The sequence below is a fragment of the Carcharhinus amblyrhynchos genome, chromosome 5 (genome assembly GCF_965287045.1).
Source record: "Carcharhinus amblyrhynchos chromosome 5, sCarAmb.v2.hapA, whole genome shotgun sequence".
Classification (NCBI taxonomy): Eukaryota; Metazoa; Chordata; class Chondrichthyes; order Carcharhiniformes; family Carcharhinidae; genus Carcharhinus; species Carcharhinus amblyrhynchos.
Window position 1 is genome coordinate 93,799,117 of NC_137328.1, and position 24,273 is coordinate 93,823,389.

Sequence of the window (24,273 nt, forward strand, 5' to 3'; positions counted from 1 at the left end):
TACCATACCAAGTAGTGTAACACCTGATGGTGAATGGCCCATTATAGTGGGTGGAAACTAGTAATTTCACCTGAATAAGAAATCAAGACTAAATTGTATTGAGGAAGTATGTGTTGAATATTTGTCCCGCATAATAAATTTGTCTGCTTTTGATTCAAAGTCACCTAATTCAAATTATGATTCAATTTTTGATCATTAAATTCTCATTTTGCTGTGCTCTTATATAATATTTATATTGTACACGTAATTGAAATTTTACAACAAATCATATTTTTAGTGCAACATGCATTGAATTTATTGGAAGATTGAGCCTCAAATTCCCCTTAAGAAAATTGTAGTACACTAAATATAATGGCTGTGGGGGTGTGTGTATACATAGTGGAAAAAAAAGTCTTTGGCTGCAGAAAAATGTATTTGACTCTCATTCCAGGTTGTTTATATCTTCATAGGAACTCAATGAGGGGTACATGGTAAAAGTACACTTGAGGTCTAAGAATTCCAAAAGCAACATGGTGATGAGGGATCATTGCTTTCAAGGTCTTCAGTGTCATGAAGCAGAGCCTTTTTCTGAAGAAGAGGTGAGAATAACTGATAAACTAAACACTTTAGAATCTAAAACTATTTACTGTACTGTTATAATTGCATTATATGGATCAAAATGCCTTTCTTATATTGTCAAGTTTATAAACGATTGTATCATGAACTCACTTGGAACAAACACGATGCTAAATGGAGCCTCATGGAAACATTTTTAACTAAAAGTTAAGGTTTGCTCTGTGTTAATGATATATTTTAACGTAATGAAGAGTTACTCCACCTACTCAGGAGAAATGACCTTGCTCTATGCAGTAAAAATAATGAGATCGTTACATCCCTAATGCCCAGAAAAGATTCTGGCATACAAATTCAAGCCTTCCAGAAATATGTTTAAATCATTAACACATTATGGACCATACTACAGACCTGAAAATAATTTTACAGTCTAACTAGAAACTTTAAATGAATAACACTCCTCCAGCTGCTAATTAATCTGCTTGTAAGACCTGGGTTTTAGCAGTGAGCAAGTGAAGGAATGGTGCTCACTGCTGACTGCAAAGAAAGCTGCCTCGTAAAGATCAGGCAGTCTATGATATAGGTTTCCTCTTTCCAAACAATGGTTTGAAGCTGGAGCCAAGTCATGGGAATCTTCGGCGGCCAGCAGCTGACATATCATTAGGCAGTGAATCACATTGAAGAATTCTCACAGACAGCCAGCCAAGAATTAAAATGCAGCAATTTTTTACTTTTATTTTGTTTTCCATAAAATTTTATTAAATGATTTGGACATATATGTGGAATTAAGATTAGAAGGTCAAACTCCATAAACAAACTTTATGAACTCAGTCTGTAGTTAGAAACCTAATTACCTCTCATTCAATAGGGTTTTTCAAGAGTATTTACAACAAGAGCAATTGTGTAGAAAGGAAAGCTATTGGCACTTCAGTGATTTTCATTTTTATTACCATTTGTTGGGAGTATCAACGGCAACCAATGGAGAAGTGTAGCTTCACTGATAGCAGCTTCTCCGTTGCTGGAGCTATATTTTGTCCTCACATGACTTTGGGTCTCAGCTTGGCATCCCACTGCTTTCAGTAGAATCAGAAAGGTTGGGATTTGATGCTGAAACTGAGATTAAGTGAAGTATGTGGCTAGTTCAGTGATTTGACTTGCTCACGTTACTTGTTTAAAGATCAGACTAATATTGTCTTTTCTCAAAAGATTGAATGAGTTCCTTTGCCTTAATTAACACCATAGTTCCCTTGACAGGTAACAACCTATCTATTTCAATAGATTTATGCAAGTGACAACCATTGTGTGGATAATCTTGGATGAAATTTTATGGTCTCCCACCCATAAAGGGCTTCAAGGTGGGTGGGCTCGTAAAACATAGTGCATGGTCTGCACACTGACTTATCAGTCCAGCCTGACCCCCTCGACCCTGCACCCCCCTCTCTATTTTACAGGAGGTGGTGGAGGTCTCAGGTGGTCAACCTACTCTTGGGCCAATTGAGGTCCTTAAGTGGCCAATTAGCTACTTCTTTCTACCACTGCTGCTAATTTACCTGTGGTAGGAGGACTACACTATGTAGATGGCCTGGCAGCTTTTACTGTGTGTGTTGGTATCAGGCAAGGGGTGGGAATGCTCCTTTGGAATGCTTTTTGTGTCTGTCAGATGCATTTCCCTTACCCCCCCACCATAAAGTTTATACACCTGCTTTAGCCACCTTTATTTAGTCTCAAAAACCAGGCCCCTCTACTTCTTGCTGTGGCCTGCTACTCAGGCCATGCTGATATTCCTGAAGTCCGGCATACGTAACTTCCTTTTGTTCAGGGACTGCCTGTAGTTGCGAGTGGCCACCACTGGAACCTGGTGCTGGTGGGACTACATAGTTGCCAGCCAATTGGATCGGCAGACAGCTCTCTGAGGTAGTACTCCCTCCCCAGGTGGAGATGGAAATCTCAACCTTGGACAATTAATTCCCCATGGAGCGTTGAGTGACTGCAAGGCAATGGGGATCAGTGAGGGTGTGTTTTCCAGTGATTCTTTGAATGGAGGTGCAGGAAAACTTGCCATCCAAAAGATCCTGTCCTATGAGAGATTTGAAAAATACGTCATCTGTTTATTCATTGTCTGATGTGTGTAAAAATTGTTTGGAAGAGCTTTATATATGTTCACATTTGCTGTATATCAGACTTCTCTCTCTCGCTCACCTTCTTCCATTGGGGAAAAAGGTATAAAAGTCTGATGTCATGTCCCAACCAACTCAAGAACAGCTTCCTTGCTGCCATCAGACGTTTGAATGGACTTAGCTTGTAATAAGCTGATCTTTCTCTACACCCTAGCTATGACTGACACCATATTCTGCATCCTCTCTTTTCCTTCTGACTGATGTGCTTTGCCTGCATAGCGCACAAGAAACAATACTTTTCACTTTATTCTAATATACGTGACAATAATAAATCAAATCAAAGACTTCAGATGTCTGCCACAATTGAGATATCGCATCCCGTCTGATGCACATTTGTGCTATTTAAAAGAACAGTATAAACAAATGAACTTAGTCATTTGTAATGTACAAAATAGCCTAGAAACAGAAGATACCAGGACCACAATGTTTGCAGGATCTTGTTTGACTTTCTCACAATCAAAACATTATGCTTCTGATCTCCAGCATGCAGAGCAATTAACCTTTCAGAGAGCTCACTCGGTGTTTACTTATTTATTGGACTTTCAAGCCTTTATCGCTTGAGATATACTTCTGACCACATGTCTGTGCCATCGCTAAAACCATCTATTTCCACTTCCATAGCATCACGAGACTCCAGCCATACGTCAGTTAATCTCTTGCTGAAACCCTCATTCATGCTTTTATTCATTCTGAACTTGGATATTCCAATTATCTGACTGGCTTCAGTCTACATAAATCTGAACTCATCCAAAACGATCCTGCCCATTTCTTACTTTGCAATGAGTCCCATTCACAAATCACCATTGCTGACCAACATTGGTTCCTGATTTGACAAAACCTCAATTTTGAAGTCCTTGTTTTCAAATCCCTCTATGGTCTCGCCCTTCTCTATCTCTTTAATCTCCTCCAATGTGCAACCTATCGAGCCTTAGGCACTGCTCTAATGCATGTCTCTTGTGCATCTCATAATTTGTTGTTTCAGTGTTCTTCAGCTGCCTAGGCCCTAAACTTCTCCCTAAGCCCCCTGTCTTTCTGTTGTTCTCCTCTTCTTTAAGATGCTCTTTAAAATCATCTAACCTAATATTTCTTTGTGGCTAAAGTCAAATTCTGTTTGGAAATATCCTTATGAAGACTTTGTGAAGTGTCATTTTCTTATAGTTGCCAGATAAATGCAAATAGATTTTGTTATAAAATGTCTTAATGGTGGAATTGTGCAATCTGCTTTGCATTCACAGAATCTCAGAATTGTTACATTACAGAAGGAGGACATTCGGCTCTTTTGTGTCTCACCAGCTCTCCAAATGAGCATCGTGACTTAGTACCGTTCTGCTGCCTTTTCCCTGTACCCTTGCACATTATTTGAATAGAAACAATCATTTTAATGCCCTCTTGAACGCCTCGATTGAATCTCCCTCCATCACACTTCCAGGGGAGTGCAATCCAGACCCTAATCACGCGTGTGTGTGTGAAGTTTTTTTCTCTCTCATTGCATTGTCTGCTTTTGCAAATCACTTTCAATCTGTGCCCCTCATTCTCGCTCCTTTTATAAGTGGGAACAGTTTCTTCCAATCTATTTAATCCAGCCCCTAGTGGTTTTGAATGTCTCTATCAAATCTCCTCTTAGCATTCTCCTTTACAAGGAGAATGATCCCAACCTAGAAAAAATTAGAATAGAATCCCTACAGTGCAGAAAGAGGCAGTTTGGCCCACCGAATCTACACCAACAACAATCCCACCCAGGCTCTATCCCCATAACACCATGTATTTACCCTGCTAATCTCCTGACACTAAGGGGCAATTTAGCATGGCCAATCCACCTAATCCGCATCATCTTTGGACAGTGGGAGAAAACCAGAGCATCCAGAGTGAACCCAAACAGACATAGAAAGAACTTGCAAACTCCACTCAGAGTCACCTGAATTGAACCTGTTTCCTGGCACTGTGAGGCAGCAATGCTAACCACTATACCATCGTATCTATCCTCATAATTGAAGTTTCTTGACCCTAGAACCATTCTTGTAAACCTCGTCTGCACTCGCATCCATCCTCTTGTGTGCCACCCAGAACTTTACACTGTTCCAGCTTCCAATACAAGTTCAGCATAACCTCCTTGTTCTTTATAGCTTAAGTCCCTAGTAATAAAGTTTAGGATGCCACATGCTTAATTAACTGCTCTCTCCGCCTGTCCTGCCATCTTCAATGACTCATGCACATACACACCCAGGTCTCTCTGCTCTTGCACACTCTTTGGAGTTGTACCCCTTATTTTATCCTACCTCTCCATATTCTTCAAATTAAACTGAAACTTCGCACTTTTCTGCTACCTATTTGCCCACTCCACCAAATTGTCTGTGACCTTTTGAAGAAGTTCTACACCATCCTCCTCACAGTTTGCAGTGTTTGAGATTTGTGTCATCTGTACAATTTGAAATTGATTCCTGTACATCAAGACCTAATATATATCAGGAAAAGAATCAAGACTGACGTCAGGAGAAACCCACTGCAAACCTTCCTCCAACCCAAAAAATATCCATTACTTGCTGTTCACTATTATTTGACCAATTTTATATCCATATTGCTACTATCTTTTTTTTATTCCATGAGCTATAACTTTTCACAAGTCTTTTGTGTAGCATTGTATTGAATACCTTTTGGAGGTCCATGTATCACATCAATAGCATTACCCTGTCTGTTACCTCAACAAAATCTGCAGCAACTTAGTTAGATATGGTTTTCCCTTTAGAAATCCATGCTAGCTCTTCCTAATTAGCCCACGTTTTCCGTGTGATTATTAATTCAATCCCAATAATTGTTTATAGAAGCTTCCAAACTGACAGGTTATGATTGCTGGACTTATCCTTACAGCCTTTTTTGAACAAGGGTACAATGTTTGCAATTCTCTAGTCATCTGACATCTCTCCTGGGTCTTGGAAAGACTGGAAGATTATGGTCATGTTCCTACTCTCACTTCTTCCTTCAATATTTGTGGATGCATCTCATCTGATCCCAATGCCTTGTCCACTTTAAGTACTGACAGTTTATCCAATACCTGCAACTTATCCATTTTGAATCCTTTTGATTGCAGAGTTTCCTCCTCTGTCATCATGACCTGGGTAGTATCTGCTTCCTCGGTAAAGACAGATGAAAAGTATGGATTTAATACCTTAGCCAAGCCCTCTGCCTCCATGTGTAAATCCCATTTTTAGTCTCTAGTTGGCCCTAGTGCTCCTTTTACCTTTTTAACTATTTGTATGCCTAAAGAAAACTTTGGCATTCCTCTTTATTTTGGCTCCCAGTCTTTTCTCACAATCCGTCTCTTATCTGTTTCTTCACCTCTCCTCTGAACATTGTGTATTCACCTTGGTTCTCAATGGTTCATTAGTTCCACATGCAGGATTCATTGTCCTGGAACACATGTACAATCAATCTTCCTGGGTGCTAGATATTCTCCTTCACTGAGATTAAAGGCCCAGCGATTGCAAGTCTACTGCATGTAATATCTTGCATTAGTGACAATCCATGGAAATAATCAGACCTCATGTGGAAGGTCAACCTCAGAAGCTACTCCGATCACTGCATTTCATTACCTAATGTTGAAATATCCAGAGTGCTTCGACAAAATTGGCAGTTTCAAGGGACTAGCAACATTGCACTTGCAGTGGAATGCAAGTCTGTCAACTGATTTGGTAAATTTTGTACAATGCAAGTACCAGCAGATCCAAGAAGAAGTGGTGAAATATTCTACGTTACAGAAACTGGGAAATCCATTATTAAAGGATGGCCTGATTCAATTCAGCGTGTCCATGAACATGTGATTTCCACCCCCCCAGCTTATGAGGATAAGCTATGCATCTCCTGCAGGGTCCTTTATCAAGGCATGTATACCTGGATCTTTGTGACCTGATGTTTGTCAACAGCATCATCACTCACATATCAGCATAGATTGGATGAGAAAACTCAGGAAAGAGATAAAGAGTCATATGTTGGACTCTGTTTTTCTCTCCACAGATGCTGAGTTTCTCAAGCAGTTTCTGTTTTCATTGCTGAAGTAGTACTTTGTTTTGATTCCAAAGCAAATTCCCCCATGGTGTTTCCTTAATCTCAGCTCTTCCTTCCCCAAGGAATTCCAGGTATTAAACACTGTCTAATCATTTAAATTTATGTAGTGATATGTTGGCAGCTATGTCCTATATTTAGCAAAGTGAACATTGTCGTTGAGTCCTTTTGTAAGTCTAATGTCAATGTGCTTTGGTGCCAATTTTATATTACCCATGTCTTCAATTACACAGGATTTCTTAAAACCCTTTCGAGGCGGGCAGTCTTATTAAACCGTTAATGTTCTGAGAATCCCACATGCTGCAATTGATTTTGCTTGTTTTGTTTAGTTGATTGTGCACCTTTTGAATATACTTTGTGCATTTGTCTTCAAACAACATTGTCTGGCATGTTAAAGGGAAGTCACAAGGAATCTCATCCCTTTAGGAATTTTGAACCACGTACATCCCATGACTGATCTTCACTTAACCGTATATTGGTTCATGTTCACATTTTCTTTTGCTCATCATTACCCTGCAGAAGTCGTGGGTTTTGGACATCCTTCCAGAGGTTTATGTACTGAAGTACATAAACCTCTGGAAGGTTTATGTATCTGTATTACAGCTGTATTACATGATTGTATCTGGCCTTATGTGCCAGACAGAATCATGTAATCCCATCTCCCCTTAGGTTCTTTTGGCAATCGTCTGAATAGTTAACTGGTGGAAATAGTTCTTTATTACCATTTATAATGAGCAATATTAAAGTTAGGTATTTTTCCAATTGGAAGGAAAGGTAATTTTATTTTCATTTCACTTTTTTGGTGCTTGTTCTTTTAAATAGTTTTTGGCAGGGCGGTTTGCTCAATATAAGGTCTGCTTGGTACACTACTGGCTGCCCTGAGTGCCAACTCCTAATTTCATATATAATCCTCAGATGAGTTACATTAGGTGCTGCCAGTATTTGTTCTTGTATTTAAGAGGCTGTTTGAGCAGAACCATTTCACCTTTGTAAGCTAGAAAAAGCAGAGTTGGAGTGGCATTCTTGTCTGTCATGTAAACCTAACCTTGTACAGTTTGGGTGAAGTTCACCATCTCACCTGCCATGGGAATTGTAGCAAGTGAGACAGAAAATTTTGTGGACTATTCAAAGGTCAATTGAGCTAGGGCGGGAAATATTCGATCTTGGGCGTGTGCGGCAGGAGAATCCCATGCCAAATTTCCTCTCCCTTCAAGAATTGTATAAGAAAGGAATTCTTCCACGCTTTGTGGGAATACATTTGGGGTGCAAACGGCTCTGTAATCCACAAGAAGTAATCACTACATTTAGTTGGCAGCAGTAATCTTCATTGTGCCAGTGCTGGCATTTGTGAATTGATCCAATGGGAAGATAGGAATTGTGTCAAAAAATTCTTTGTTGAAGTGAAGGATTGAGAAGTATGAAGTAGAGGAATATTCCTTATACTTGAGGTATATCCTTCATTTTTAAGAGGTATACAAATCTCAAAAAACTCTATTTTGCCTGTTTTCTGACATCTTTGATACCGTCACTGCTTTTTGAGGAATGAGGACAATCCTTATTAAAGCAAATCTACTATTTCTATTGAATTGGTATTAATTTATTTTTACTGTAATAAGTATTGAAGAAGGGAAAGGGTTAATGAATTTTGTACCTGGAATTTGTGCAAGAGCATTGCAAACCTTATCTGTTTGTGCAGGCTTGTGTTCTAACTAAACATAGCTAAACAGCTGCAGATGCTGAAGCGCGATAACGGCTGTTTGAAAGGAGCTGCGATCGTGACTGGAGCCGAGAACCATAATGTGTAAATACCCACACTTAGTTGTATTTGAGGAGAAGTCTGGCAGACCGCTTTAGGAACCAGCTTCTCCCGAAAGCTTTTCTAATAAAGCCACTGTACTTTGACTGACTAACAGTCTCAGAGGTATTATTTTACCTACAACAAATTGGCATCACGAAAGGATTCTGTTTGCGGATCTAGTTGAATGGCCACAACTGGGGCTCTGGAATAGAACACTGAGCCTAACGGAGTGGATCAAACTACAGTGTACAATCATCTATGATGACAGAATGTGGAAGGCGTCTGAACTGAACATATGTGGACAAGGAGACATCCGTCTCTAACACACTATTAGACCAGTTGTTAAGAGGGGTAGTCCCCCCACATGAAGGTCAGGAACATCAATTGGGTGTAGAGACTAGAGAAAGAGGTGCCTAGAGTGTGATGTTCAGATGCGAATGAGAGAGAAACTGTCTGAGTGATTGCTGGAGGGAAAAGAAAAACTGGCTTAATAATGTAAGTGGTGGTGCGGAGGGATTTGATCACCCCTAACAGGGATCACCGGACTCTGATAGGAGCGACCTAGGAATGGGAGAGCAAGAAGGGAAAATAGAAGACTCCAGGTAGTGAGTTATAAACTTATCGATAGTATGGCGGAATCACGAGGACAGTGGGGACCATTGGCATCCCTGATAAACCAGTACATGACTGAAAGAGACAGAGTCATTAAACAGATGACAAAAGGAGGGTGGGACCTGTTCCACCCTCTGGCTCAACAGCATAAGTGGTTGGAGAAAGAGGAGAAAGAAAAGAAAGACAAGACCAGGAGAACCGGAGTTTTGTTGGTGCACAAACTAGCTGGACTGATTAAGATGGTCTCTGTCTTGAGTAAAAAATGGGCCGATAAGGAAAGAATCAAGACGTTTGAATCACATGTTAGAGAATTGGGGAAAAAAAAGTCAAATATTAAGGGACCATTCTTGGGGATCCTTGCCCCCGTATCCTGGCAGCTGGATAATAAAGCCCACGGCGCCGGTGGGAGATTTTGACCCTGACGAGGAGGAGGTTCATAACTTAACTCCTGTAGCACCGGGAGGTACTATAAATGCCCCCAGTGTACAATTTACGCCCTTGACACCAGATCCTGATTTCGCTGGGGAAACTTCAGCCCCGGAGTGCGAATGCCAAATTTCGGTCAGAGTTGGACACAGTCTGGGTTGGCCACCAGTTACGCATACGAGATATACATCAGTTGGTATGAGCTGCCTGCCCACAGGACAAATGGAGACTGATGGGTGACAGGGCGGACCAATAGGACCCCACCGACCGGCCTCAGTTTGATTACCGGGGAGGAAGGTGGACACGCAGTCAAGTTAACAGCAGGAGTGGAGGCACAACAGGAACCATTTAATTGGTTTAAGGCAGAAGTTCAGCATGTTGTGGGTAATGCGCCAACCAACTGGTCTAAAATTACAAATACTAAACAACAAAAGGGTGAAGGGGCCTCAAATATGGGGAGCAACAAGGTCTACTAGGAATGCTCGGGGATGCCGAAAGCTGCCCATACAGATAGGGCATTCAACCAGACATTTAAAGATGAACTGTCACCAGCTCATCAGAAAATCCTTAAAATGGGAGTTATCAATTTACGGAATTATGATGAATTAGTGGAATGGGCTTCTGGAATTAAGAACATTCCAGATGAAAAACAATACCAAAGAATAATGCAGGAACACATTGACTTGATCCCATTAGTTGAGGCTAAGGGGACTTGTCATAATTGTGGGAAGCCAGGACATTTCGCCCGGGACTGTGGGGCCCCAAAGGGACGGGGGTAAGAGGAAAAGGCTTGCATGCCAATTTTGCAACAAGAATGGACGTACAGAAGCCACTTGTTGGAGCAAACATGGTCAACCTAATGAGCCTCCCCCACTGCAACGGCTGAGGCTAACTGATGGTGGGCAACCCCCTTGGCTACGGGTAACAAGGAAGGTGGGATTTACGTGTCTGCACTAGCAGGGGGCAGACAATGTGAGATGCTGGTGGACACGGGAGCCTCCAAATCCATCACGCACCTACCCTTACCCATAACTAATAAAATGATTTATGTGAGAGGAATTAACGGACAGAAAACCCCAGCCTATCTAAGTGAAACGATCCTGGTAGAATTAAATAATTTGTATGTACCCATGCGATTTTGTGTGTGTAAGAACAATGAAGGAACAATTATGGGGAATGACCTGATGAAGGAATATAAAGTTTTGGTAGATTGTGGAAAGAGTGAATTGATTTGGCCCCGTCCGATGGAAAAGGTGGGAGCCTATGCAAATCATTTGGGAATCGTCCATGCTGCATCTGTGACAGGACGTGATTGTCAATTAGAAGACAGTGGATTTGGTGCCATATGCGCCTCCATCCCAAGGATATGGGCAAAAACTAAACTAGGTACCGGGCTAATTAAAATTGACCCCATAATAGTGGAAGGTCCAGAACATAAGTCTCACCAACAATATCCGATTAAGCCCGAGGCCACGAAAGCGGTCAAGGAAATTGTGAAGGGATTGGTGGAAAAAGAGATCCTGCAGGAGACCGCTAGTACCACCAACTCCCCGACTTGGCCGGTGTCTAGACCGGATGGGAGTTAGCGATTAACCATTGATTATACGGCTTTAAATAAAGTAACTCCTAAACTACATTCCATCGTGGCCAGCCCCTCCACCATCCTAAACGGATTGTCACCATCTCCCATCAGATTTTTACAGCATTAGACATTGCCAATGGGTTTTGGTCCATCGCCTTGGACTTTTATTCACAGGATAAATTTGCCTTCACTGTAGGCGATAAGCAGTGTACATGGACCAGACTCCCTCAGGGATTCCATAACAGCGGGGCCATATTTCACCGCGTAATGAGTAAAATACTGAAACAAGTAGAACTTCGGAAAGGGAGCGCAATGTTACAGTATGTAGATGACGTTTTTATAGCCTCTGAAACTGAAGTGGAACATCAGACGGCACTATACTCGGTCTTGAAGCACTTAGAGCGAGGATTAAAGGCAATCCCAAAAAAGGCCAAAATAGGAAAACCACAGGTATTGTATTTGGGACATTTAATATTCAAAGGGACCAAGGAAATGCCCGTAGACAAGAAAACAGCGATACAACAAATGCCAAGGCCAGTAACTTCTGAGGGGTAAGGAAGGTTTTGGGATTGTTTAATTACAGCCACAACTTCATACCAGAATATGCTAAATTAGCTGAGCCAATACAAAGGCTAGTAAAAGGAGGGAAACCCGCTATAGAAGCTGTAGAGTGGGGGCCAGAACAGGAAAAGGCATATAGTAAACTAAAAGCAGGATTAATGTCAGCCCCAAGACTTGGGTTATCAGTCGCTAGTATGGATTTTCATATCTATTGTAACAATGAAGGAGGGTTCTATTCGGCAGTAGTAACCCAAACCCATGGGGACAACAGCGGCCGGCAGTAATTGGATTACCCCAGTGTATAGCCGCACTGGATTGCACGGCATGGGCGGTAAAAGTCAGCGAGCCCATTGTAATGATGGGAAATATAGTCTTGCACACCAAACATATCTTGATGCAGATGTTAAATACAGGAAAATTACAATGTGTCTCAAATAATGAGAAAGGCGAAGTGGGAGGCAGTACTTCTTCCCCCCAACTAAGTCCATCGCCTGAAATGGTATATTTTTTAGGGAAACCAGGCAGCCGACAAAGTGGCACAATCAGCCTTCGAACCAGGAGAAGTGCAAGCCATGTTGGCCGCCTCAGTTACAGTTGAACTCCCAACAGCCATCTCACAGCTGGCTGATACACCTGAAGAAGAGTGTGCGAGGTGGAAAGCTCAGGGAGCTACACCTGACGAAAACCATGTATGGAGATTAAATGATAAAGTTCTAGCGCCAGAATGCATCCAGCATTCTCTGAAGCTGTTACAACATGGACTGTCACATGTGGGAAGAGATGCCATGGCAACCAGTATAGGCCTTGCCCTAAGTGTCCTTGGGAACATCTACAAATTGACTTTACAGGACCTCTCACTCAGCCACATGGGAGAACCTACTGCTTGGTGATAATTGACCAATTCACTAGATGGCTAGAGGCATTCCCGACTAAAAACTGTTCAGCCGCTACGGTGAATACGGAGACTATTAGCTGAGGAAGTTATCCCAAGATGGGGGGGGGGGGGATATCATTACAAATGGACTCCGATCAAGGCACAAACTTCATGGGGAAGGTAGTAAAAGCCATATGTCAACTGATGGGGATAAAACAGAAATTTCACATACCCTACCACCCGCAAAGTTCGGGAATGGTGGAGAGTATGAATAGAGCACTTAAGACCTCCCTAGCAGAGGCCATGCAGGACTCGGGGGGCGGGGGGAAGGATATGAGAAAAACAGTAAGGGAAAACCAAATAGCAAAGAATGAGCAAAGTGAGCTAGAACAGACCACTGAGGTACCCCTGGCGGCTAGCAAGGTTATGGTGAAGACATTACCTGGAAAGCCTGGGTTTGCCCCCAAATGGAATGGCCCCAATGAAGTCATACTTGTGGCATTACTGTCCCTGCATAGGTATGCAAGGCAGGGACGTCTGGAAACATTGGACTCAGTTGAAAGAATATATCAGTACCAATTGGAAAATTATGTAATGTACTCAATTCACAGGTCCATGAGATGACTGATCTCCAAGCAAGCTGAACGGGTGCGTGGGAAGTTGCGCACGGGCAATGTAGCCTTTGGTCCATTGTATAATGGTCGCACAGGTTACAATTAAGTGATAGAATGATTCTCTTTCTGCTTCTCACAACCCTTGCCCTGCCAGCCATGGAAGGAAAGTATAGGTGGAATTGTGTAGACTTGGGGACAAAGCATCGCAAGTATCCCTGTAACGATGGCTCTGTCTACTGTAACCTTCCAACACATGGAATAGGCCCCTGGGAGGTAACCCGTAGGAACCGCTGCTCGGGATTTCTTAACTATACCATGTTGCCAACTCTGTTGGAGAGCAAGGAGATTGGGACCTCCCATGCAACGTAACATGGTGTAACTGGAATTTCCGGTGTTTAGCTGAGGAGTCGGGATGGACTTGTGTCCCGCAGCAGCAGAGGGCTCAGGAGGATGAGTACATCAACAAGTGATTTGGCTGGTCCAGACAGTCATTGCACCAATCTGTTAGAATCAGACCCCATCACGTGAACACTTTCGTGTATATGTCTCACTTGTATGCATTACAGTCAAATTTGAGCAAGTGCTGCTGGATCTGCTCACACATCCTCATGCATGGAGGAAAGTGGGGAAGTCCTTTATTCCCTATTCCTTTTTTTCAACTCCAGAAATGGTAGAATGAAACCCATGACGGGACAAGGAAAGTGACATTTAAAACCCCATCAGGCACCACTGTGTAAGGTACTTTCAATATCAGTGACAGCGATGCTGTTTTGGGGTTAGGAGGTGGAGGATGCGCTCTAAGCCTTTAAGAACTATTACCAGCCTAGCTATAATAGGTCAGACTCTCCTCCTCACTTCGTTGTGAAAAACCAACAAAGGGGATCTATCTGCTTGGGACAAAATGGAACCATATCTGTTGGCCGTAACCACTGGTTAATGTCACCAGTGGTGCCTGGGCTTTGGTGCAACAGATTGGCCGTGGGGCAACGGATTGTGTTATTTAGCATATGTGGTGCCCTATGTTACCATTACACTGACTTATGCGACCACCCTGAGATATACCCGCTTAGGGCTAAGCGTAGTAAGAAGTCTCGCAACACCAGGTTAAAGTCCAACCATTTTATTTGGTAGTAACCCCACAAGCTTTGAGAAACAGTATTCCTTCGTCGGGTGTGTGGAAGGTTCTGGTCAGAGAAAGCATATAAAGACACACACAGTTTACAGTATACTGTAAATTGAATATTACAACTGAATACTGTAAACAGAATATTACAGTGTTCTGTAAACTGCGTGTGTCTTTATATGCCTTTCTCTGACTAGAACCTTCCATGCACCTGACGAAGAAACACAATTTCTGAAAGCTTGTGCGTTAACTATCAAATAAACTGGTTGGACTTAAATTGGTGTTGTGAGACTTCTTACTGTGTTTACCCCAGTCCGACGTCAGCATCTCTACATTAGGGTTAAGCGTACTATTAGTGAGACAGCATAGTTCTTCATGATAGCCTACCCATGTTATGGGACGGCGAAAACAGCGCAGGAATTTATACATACGGCCTCGACCTTGGAGAGAATTGCAAATGAAACTAGAGACGGGTTTGAGGACGTGAGCACAGCTATCTCTGTTGTATCAGCCAAGGTTGTAGCTATCCGGACTGTTACTTTACAGAACCAGTTGGCACTCGATTATGTATGAGCTTCCCAAGGAGGAACGTGCGCTATAATTGGAACCGAATGCTTCACGTATATCCCAGATGATTCAGAAAATATAACTTGTTTGGCAGATCATATCAAACGAATAGCAAAGACAATACAAGATGAAGGGAGCCAGTACCATAATTATAACCCTTCGGGATGGCTGGGGCAATGGTTCAGGTCGTGGGGATCAGACCTGATGCATGGTTGATTGTATTAATTGTCATTGTGATCGCTTGTTGTGTTTGTATGGCATTATTGAAGCTTGTTGTAAAACGGCAACAGCCCGGATTATGCCAAGGCCAAGTGTACAGGCAGAATGGGTAGACCTCCTGACGAAGGGGGTAGGCCCATACGCTGGTAACGTTTGGCTTTGAATTGGTCTTGGGGCCATGCTTGGACACGGCCCCGACCAAAAGGGGGACTGAAGAAGGGAAAGGATCAATGAATTTTGTATCTGGAATTTGTGCAAGAGCATTGCAAACCTTACCTGTTTGTGCAGGCTTGTATGCTAACTAAACGTAGCTAAACAACTGCAGATGCTGAAGCACGATAACAGCTGTATGAAAAGAGCTGGGATCGGGAACCATAATGTATAAATATCCACACTTAATTGTATTCAGAGAGAAATCTGGCAGACCGCTTTAGGAACAGGCTTCTCCCAAAAGGTTTTGTAATAAAGCCACTGTACTTTGACTCACTAACAGTCTCAGAGGTATTATTTAATCTACAACAAATATGGAAAGCTATTGTTATTACTATATATGTGCTATTATACAGGGTGTAATTGTAAGTGTGTGTATACATCTGAGTAGAAGTTGTGTCCAAGTGATTTTAATTTGTGGTAGCGACACCCATGTGTTTTGATGTGTGTGTGAAACGTGGCCATCTAGCTGCACTTGATATATAATTCGAGCTAAGGGTTCTGCAGAGAATGTAGGTCTGTGGGTTGGTGCCTGAGAAAAAGGATAAACTTGTTTCTTGTTGGCCACAAAAGTCTTTTTTTGCTTTTGAAATGACTCACAACATTAGAACTTTGAATTTTGCAAGCATAATTGCAAAATATCAAATGTTAAGGATTTTAAATATAAATATTGTTTTTAACAGAAATATGTGATATATAAAGAGGTTCAATGATTTGGTTTCATAGCAGGTTCAGACTTAACACAGGGATGTCAGAAAGTCTGAAGTTCTTTGTTTCCATTCAGTTCACAACATGCAAGATTGCATAGAAAGGAATATGCAAATAAATTAACAAAATGTAAAATATTGCAAATGTTGGAAATGAACGAAAATGCTGCAAACACAGCCTTCTAGATATTATTTAAGAAGAGAACTGGCATGTTAAACATTTCAGGTGTGTGGAGCTTTGATAGGCAATAAAATGTATTAGAAATAATCTACATTTAAAAAGGAATGGAGCACAGTGAAGGGGAGTATATGAATATTCATTCAGACAAAAACAGAACGATTTGTACAGAGCTGAAGTAGAAACCAGCAATAAAGCAGGCACTCTCTCACTCTGTGGCACTAGACAATAACGCTGCAGCCTGCTGCTCCACTGTGCTTTTTAAAATTATACTTCTCCTCTACCCATTCCCACTCATAAAAAGGCAGTTAATTGTAGTCTTCTCCATCTGTTCTGCAGGTGAAAAACTGAACAATGGCCTTACAGATCCATCTCTAGTTTAAAAATCAGATTCCTAATGTGTGATCTATTTTCCTGTTTTTTAAAAGGACATTAAAATCATTCTGGTGGTGGCCCGATGTTTTACTGGTTGTACATGTGTATTAAATTCAAGTCCTAAATGACAGATATTAAATCACAGAAATGAATTGATACATGAAGTACAGAACACGTACAGCTCCCAAAAAAAGCTCCCTCGAGGCTCCAAATGGTAAAGGATGTAGTTCACTGTCCAACCCTTTTGGTGAGATATTTTCCTTAATATTCGTGGCTGGAAAAAAGAGTCTGCTAATAGTCATTTAACAATACAGAACTTAAGTATTGCTGAAAAAAGAGACCAAAAGTGAAGGGAACAATAATTTATACTGCATGAGAAGAGAGTGCTGATTGGTTAGTAAGAATCCATTTTACTCCCTTTAGGATTGGTATTCTGGTAAACTGTCCTGATGAATGTAAAACAAAAAGCTTCAACAACATGCCTCTTTCTTTGTCTGCACACATGCAATAGCAACTGCAGAGGGAGCTAATGCGTATGTGCAGACCTCTGATTCTGCACTTGCGCAATTGCAACAGCAGGGGTCTGACAGAGAGCGAGCTGTCAGAACCCTGCTGTTGCAGGCAGCCAGAACATTGCTATCTTCCACCACCCCCCCACCGTCCTGTCATCCCCTCCAGCAATTGTAGGACTTGTGGCTAATCACAAGCCACCCCATACCTCACGGACATGTAGTCCCCACCGCCCAGACCGATCACAACCCCTCCCCGTCCCCTGATCCAATCGCGATGCAGAGTGTCAGTGGGCCCTTCCTCCCTCTGCGATTGGGCCCTGCCCTCAATAGCCCCCATCCACTGGCACTGTCTGGTGGACATTACCAAGGTGCCAGGCTGTTACTGCCCAAAGGGCACCCATCTTGTCCACAGCCTCCCCAGGGGGACCTCAGTGATGGCCTCTGGTTCCACCAGTGAGGCCAACATGACTGTTCCCTGTTTGTTGGGAGCAGGTGTTTTCGTTGCAGGAGAGAACCTCTCTGAGCAGGCCATAAAGGCAAGTGAGTCCGGACAATTGAGCGCTGGGCTTGCTAAACAAATGCAAATCAATATTATAATGAATGACTATAATCTATTCAGCCTCTCACTGGAAGTCTAACTCTCAATGAAATTGGGATAGCCAAGAAATCAAGCGTGATTTCTTGGCTTTCGTGTGATTTTACCAGCTCACTCCGCCCATCAATGGGTGGGGCAGGATAAGCTGGTAATGTCCTAGCCAAGACTGCATGAGAAAGTTCAAATTGCTTCATGAGCACTTCATGTCATGACAGCAACCTGACCTCTGTAGGATCAGCACTGTGTGCACAGAATTTTAAACAGCCTCGATTCCAGTGGATTGAGCTTTAATGCAGTTGATAATTTGCACTAATCCATCCAGCACATTTTTCAGAGATGTTGGCATCTTAAATAGTGAGTGCATTGCTCGTGCAGTGTGGTGTTCCCACTTTGATCTGCGCTACAGCTTCTGCTGTCTTTCTGACTGTTGCCTTGGTGTCATCAGTGCATTTCAGGTGAGAAACTAACTAATTCTTGATGTCAGCAGTTGCAGCAAAATCATGCATTTTCCAGGTAACGTTATTGTTTGAAAGCTGGAACACTTAAATTAGTTTTTACTGGTATGCACATCCAGCATGTGTACAACGTCTTCGGTACAAGGCCATATCAGGTTTTCGCCAATTGTGTGGGCTTCTCCTGCAAGCGCAATGCGGTAACTCACTCTGCAGCATGTCTCCGTTAGGAAGTCTTGTGGTTAAGTGGATAACAGTCCTACCTCTGAGCCAGAAGATCTAGTTTGAGTTCCACCCCAGAACTCGATGGCTAAAGAAGTTACGCTCATAATGCAGCCAAACAGGCTGAGTATCAACCTGAAAATCCTACCAAACATGCCAATAGCTGACAGTAAGAGTGGGAGAGATTCCTGGTCACCCACGCTTGATGTGGAGTGGTGCTTCTCAAGCCAAAAGCCCCTGGCAACAGACTAGTGACCAGTTCCTGTAATTACTAGCTATGCAAACTGAGGAAAGTCTGCCTTAATGTGCCACTAGGTGAGGCAAGAGAATTGAAAAAATATTAGGATCTTTCAAGACCAATAACTAAAATCTAACATCAAAGATTTTACTGCTCATCAATGAATTAAGCTTTTACCTGAAAAAACTTGTGTCTTGATTTTCGCATTCAGAATGATTTGTTTCCAAATGCCTTTGCAGTTTAACAGGTACCATGGAACTGTTAACCGAGAGGACACAGGTTTAAGGTGCTGGGGAGTAGGTACAGAGGAGACTTCAAGGGTAAGTTTTTCACTCAGAGGGTGATGGGTGAGTGGAATTGGCTGCCGTCGGTGGTGGCGGAGGTGAATTTGATAGGGTCTTTTAAGAGACTGCTGGATGAGTACGTGGGACTTAATAGGATTGAGGGTTATAGGTAAGCCTAGTAGGTAGGGATATCATCGGTGCAACTTGTGGGCTGAAGCGCCTGTTTGTGCTGTAGTTTTTCTATGTTCTATGCTCTAATATTTTGTATTACACAACATACTGTGCTTTCAGATGAATCTTTTCCCCAGTGCACACAAATCCAAGGCACAGATTGCTCTCGTTATACTTATGTTTCTTATTATGTTGCTTGCGTTAATGTGGACAGTGAATGGTTCTTTCCAGAAAGATTATTCTCTAATCGTTATGCAGTGATTGGCTATTCAGCCATTGCTGAACAGCACACCGAGATTGGCATTTATGGGTGCTGAACTGCTATCACAGTCAGTTGTTTAGCTCAGATATCTCCGGTCAATTTGTGAATTACTTGGAGCCTGTGACCTCTGGAATTAGGAAGAAGCACACAGTTACAAATACATTCAGCCAGGTTCGCCAGCTAGATTGTATGCACATGGTTCGCCATCACATAGCCCCACACACCCTCCCCAATGTTCTCTCAGTCCTTATTGGCTAGCTCACCTTGGCTCCACCCTCCACTGGGCCTTCACTGCACTTTTTTTGTTCCACCTCCCAGTCCACTTTTGGCTCTGCTGCCCACTCTTCCTTCCCCCCACCCTCCGCCTCCGAACAGTTTATTCCCCCTGCACATCCTGATCCATTCCACTCCCCATCCTGATCCACCCCGTTCCTGATATCCACCTCCGCCCCGACTCACTCCACTCCGCTTGACCCCCGGTTTATACGACTAGCATATGGCTAGCTGGGTTTATTTCTCAGTAAGAATTTGTTGTCCAAAGTGATTATGTCTAATGCTTGTCCCCAACAAGTTCAATACAAAGGTGATTGTCTGGATGTTTTATGAGTGGGTCAGAAGATCACAGTCCTTCAAGGTGATTGTCTCTGGGGTTTTCGAGACAGGCTGACTCCAGTTTAATGGCTTTGGAATTTGTGTGGTAGAGTCATGCAAATGTCTGGCCATCTTAGCTATTGTTTTAAATTACAGGAATGCTGTTTCAGTCTTGTAAAACTCAACCAGTGGTTTTTAGCCAGTAAGTACATAAAATCATTTCTGACATAAAGTATGGCTTTATAGCACTATATAAAAAACATCTGAATGCAACATTTGGGATAAAGAAAGAAACCAGATGAAGACTGACCCAGCAAAACCAAAAAGAGAAAACAAAATGCTTAGAACAAGATGTGGGCCGAGGTTATGATCTAAAATTGTTCAACTCAATATTGAGTCCAGAAGGCTGCAGAGTACAGCTTACACTGAGCGTCACAGAAGAACTGCAGCAGACCATGGACAGAGAGGTCAATGTGGGAGCAAGGTGAAGAATTAAAATGACAAGCTGCCGGAAGCTTGGGATTGTGCTTGGAGACTGAATGGAGGTGTTCTGCAAAGTGCTCAATGTAGAGGAGCCCACACTATACTAAACCGAAAGAAGTATTTCACTTGGAAAGAGTATTTAGAGCCTTGGACAGAGAGAAGGAAAGGGGTGAAAGGACAGGCATCTCATCTCCTACACTTGTGCAGAACAGTGCCGTAAGGAAGGGAGGGGATGTTAGAGGTGACTGAGTTAGGGGACTAGAGTTTTGCAGAGGAAGATGTCCCTATGGAATGCTGAAAGGCAAGGGTGGTAGAAAATGTCTTTAGTAGTTAATCACATTGGAGGTGACCAAATGACGGAGGATGATCTGCTAAATATAAAAGGTGATGTGGAAAGTAGGGACAAGAGGAACCCTATCATAGATCTGGTAGGGAGGGAAAGAGCTGCATGAAATGGATTGGGCATTTTGGAGGGCCTTGTTAACTGTATTGAGTTGGAATCATTGGCTGAGGACCAAGGAAGACATGACAGAAGCACTGATGTGGAAGATTGCATCATGAGAATAGATGTGAGATGTGAAATAAATGTGAAACTGGGAAATGGAATAGAACTCTTACAGGAAGTGGAAATGTAGTTAAGGGAGTTTTTGGGTTCCTGGTGAAGAGAAGTGGAGGAAAGGAAGGGATGTGTCCACAATGGACCAGGTGAAAGTCAGGGAAGGGTGGAAATTGGAAACCACGTCAATGATATTTCCCAGTTTATAGAGAGATCAGGAAGTAGCAGTGATGTGTCTATTAATAACAGAAGAATTGAAGGAGGGAACTTGAATAGGATTGAAACAATGAATATTCCACATAAAGGCAGGCATAACTAGGGCCTATGCAAGGCATGTAGCAACAACTTTTTTTTGGGAGAAAGTGAGTGCAGTTGAAGGAGAAGTTGTGCAGAATAAGAGGAGAGGTGATGGCCTAGAGGTATTATTGCTAGACAATTAATCCAGAAACTCAGCTAATGTTCTGGGGACCCGGGTTCGAATCCTGCCACGGCAGATGGTGGAATTTGAATTCAATAAAAAATATTGGAAATGAAGATGCTACTGATGAACATGAAATCATTATTGGTTGTCAGAAAAACCCACCTGGTTCACTGATGCCCTTTAGGGGAGGAAATTTGCCATCCTTACCTGGTCTGGCCTACATGTGACTCCAGAGCCACAGTACTAAGGGTCAATTTATCATGGTCAATCCACCTAACCCGCACGTCTTTGGATTGTGGGAGGAAACCGAAGCACCCAGAGGAAATCCATCAGACATGGGGGGGGTAGAATGTGTAAACTCCATGCAAAGAGTGACCCAAGCCGTGAATCAAACCTGGGTCTCTGGCGCTGTGCTGCCATGCCGACCTAACGTGGTTGACTGTCAACTGCCCTCAGGCAACTAGGGTTGGACAATAACTGCTGGCCAGCCAGTGATGCCTATGTCCCAGGAACAAATTTAAAAAAAAAACAAGCTGAGATGGTGGTGATGTATGGGGACTGTTTGTGTCACCATTCAGAAAGAAATAGAGAACTTCAAAATCATCTTGGTGAGTGGTGGAGGTGTAGGGGAATTGGATAGTGAAGAGGAAGCAGTTAGTGCAAAGAGTTTGGAAACTTTTGAGGTGACAAAGGATATTGATGCGTCATAGATGTAGACAGGAAAAAATGTACAAGGGGAGAAAAAAATTGAGTCGAGTTGGGAAGAGAAGTTCAGTAGTGCAAGAAAAGACTGAAAAGTTTTTTAAAAAAATTTATTTCATTTGTGAAAGGGAGTGATTACTGTGATGAACTCATATTAATTAATGTATTTTAAATTTGTTTTAGAATTTTCTAGTCCCTGACATTTGGTCAAGTAGAGTCTGTGTCACACAACATGCACTTGGTATTCCTTATCAGTCTGGATTTATATTACCTTATTTTTATAAAGACTGAGCAGTATCCAACGACTGTGACTGCTTATCATGGATAAGCTTTACAAAGCCCCTAAAGAGGAATATGATCCTCTTGTTTTTTCACACTGATTCTTTCATTTGTCTTGGCTTGTACAGATAGTCTGTGCCAGCCATCCAGCTTTGCTCCATAGCAGAGTGAAGTGAGTGACTTGTGCATCATAAAGTTGCATTATATTTTACAAATATTCATGGGTTTTGAGCCAACTTCATCAGCTCTTGCTAGTGGCATAGCTTCTGACAAAGCTGATGTACTAGCTGTCTGTGAATCATTCTTAATTGAGCAGGTAGTAACTAAGGCTGGATCCGGATCTGGCTGTGAGCTTTTTTGGCAGAATCGTGGTCCAGATGGTAATGGAGTTTCCCTCCATTTCAACCGTGCAATGCCATCCCCTCAAAAGAACGATAAATAAAATAGTTTTGAAGCCCCCTGAACAGAAGCACTTCCCTTTGTTGGTAAGGAAGCTTATTTTGTCAATTTATCATTTATCAGCTGATTTCCTTCTTGCTTATCTGCAAGCTACTATTCCAAAATGTAATCTACACCCAGTTTTCCAAAAATTAACCTGGCATGAAAAGGACAGGCTCAGAAATAAAGTCACTATTTGACTGGAACTTTATTGGTCGTTGCTAAGTAATTCATTCACAATTTGAGTATCAGCAGCAAGACTTTACGGCCTATCCCTATATTGCTGTGCACCTTGCTGGACCATTTGAAAAAGAGCCAGTTACATTGTTATTGGTCTGAAGTCACATACAGGCTAGACCAGGTAAAGGGTGTCAGATTTTGTTCCCTAGAGGACATTAATCAATCAACTAACTGGCTTTTGATGACAGTTAGGACCTCTTGTACTCACCATTATTGCTTCTAGCTATTTATTGCAGATTTTTTTTGATCGACCAAATTTAAAATTTCAAGCTATGTGATGGGATTTTAAGTCATGTCCCCCAGAGCTTTAGTCCATGCCTCTGGATTGCTGGTCATAGAATCCCTACAGTGTAGAAGGAGGCCATTCAGCCCATCGGGTCTGCACCAACAACAATCCCACCCGTGCCATATCCCCCATAACCCCATGTATTTACCTTGCTAATCCCTCAGGCAATTTAGCGTGGCCAGTCAAACTAACCTGCACATCTTTGGACTGTGGGAGGAAACTGGAGCACCCAGAGGAAGTCCACACAGACACGGGGAGAACATGTTGGTGTTAGTTTATAGAATACTAATGACAATCATTGTATCTCACTTTCCTATAGATGGACTCCTTTCCAAATTGACACCTGTGCCTTTGGGGCCAAATGCTAAATGATTACAGGCTGAACTAAAGTTCTTGGTGGAGACTGTGGGAAATTATACCAACATCTTATTGGGTGGAATTCTATAAAGTGTTAGCAAACCATTGTCCAGATGGTGATGTTACCAATTGCTAAGTTCATGAAACTTCTGCCCCTGTTCTATTTATTTCAGGTTACACCATAATTTGTCATCCAAGTTTAATTATTTTTACTTAAAAAAAAATTCAACTTGTATGACTCATTATCAACTTCCCAGCTATGAAATTTGCTATCAAATTTATCGGTATTTCTTTGGATGACAAGATTTGAAGAGGAATGAGAAATAGTTGAGGATCTGGATTGGCACACCATGTGCACTCGGAGCACAGTGTTATTGCAGAAAATGTGAGACAGAAAAAGTGGGAAATACGTACATGTGGTTCTTGACCAAGAAGAGAGAGATTTGAGAAACAGGCTCAGAGGTTGAGATGACCCATTGTGGGTTCTTCCAGGTGCTCCAATTTCTTTCCACAGTCCAAAAATGTGTAGGTTAGGTGAATTAATCATGGCAAA

General features: G+C 42.2%; 1 protein-coding gene across 6 annotated transcripts in view; it reads left to right on the plus strand.

The window, feature by feature from the left end:
- Window positions 1-24,273, plus strand: part of atg10 (ATG10 autophagy related 10 homolog (S. cerevisiae)) — a 246,932-nt gene that overhangs the window by 52,929 nt on the left and 169,730 nt on the right. For all 6 annotated transcript variants that reach the window (XM_080189195.1, XM_080189198.1, XM_080189194.1 and 3 more), the window contains one exon: window positions 450-578. In XM_080189195.1, coding sequence (XP_080045321.1) covers window positions 450-578 — 129 coding nt within the window. The remainder of the gene's footprint in view (window positions 1-449; window positions 579-24,273) is intronic.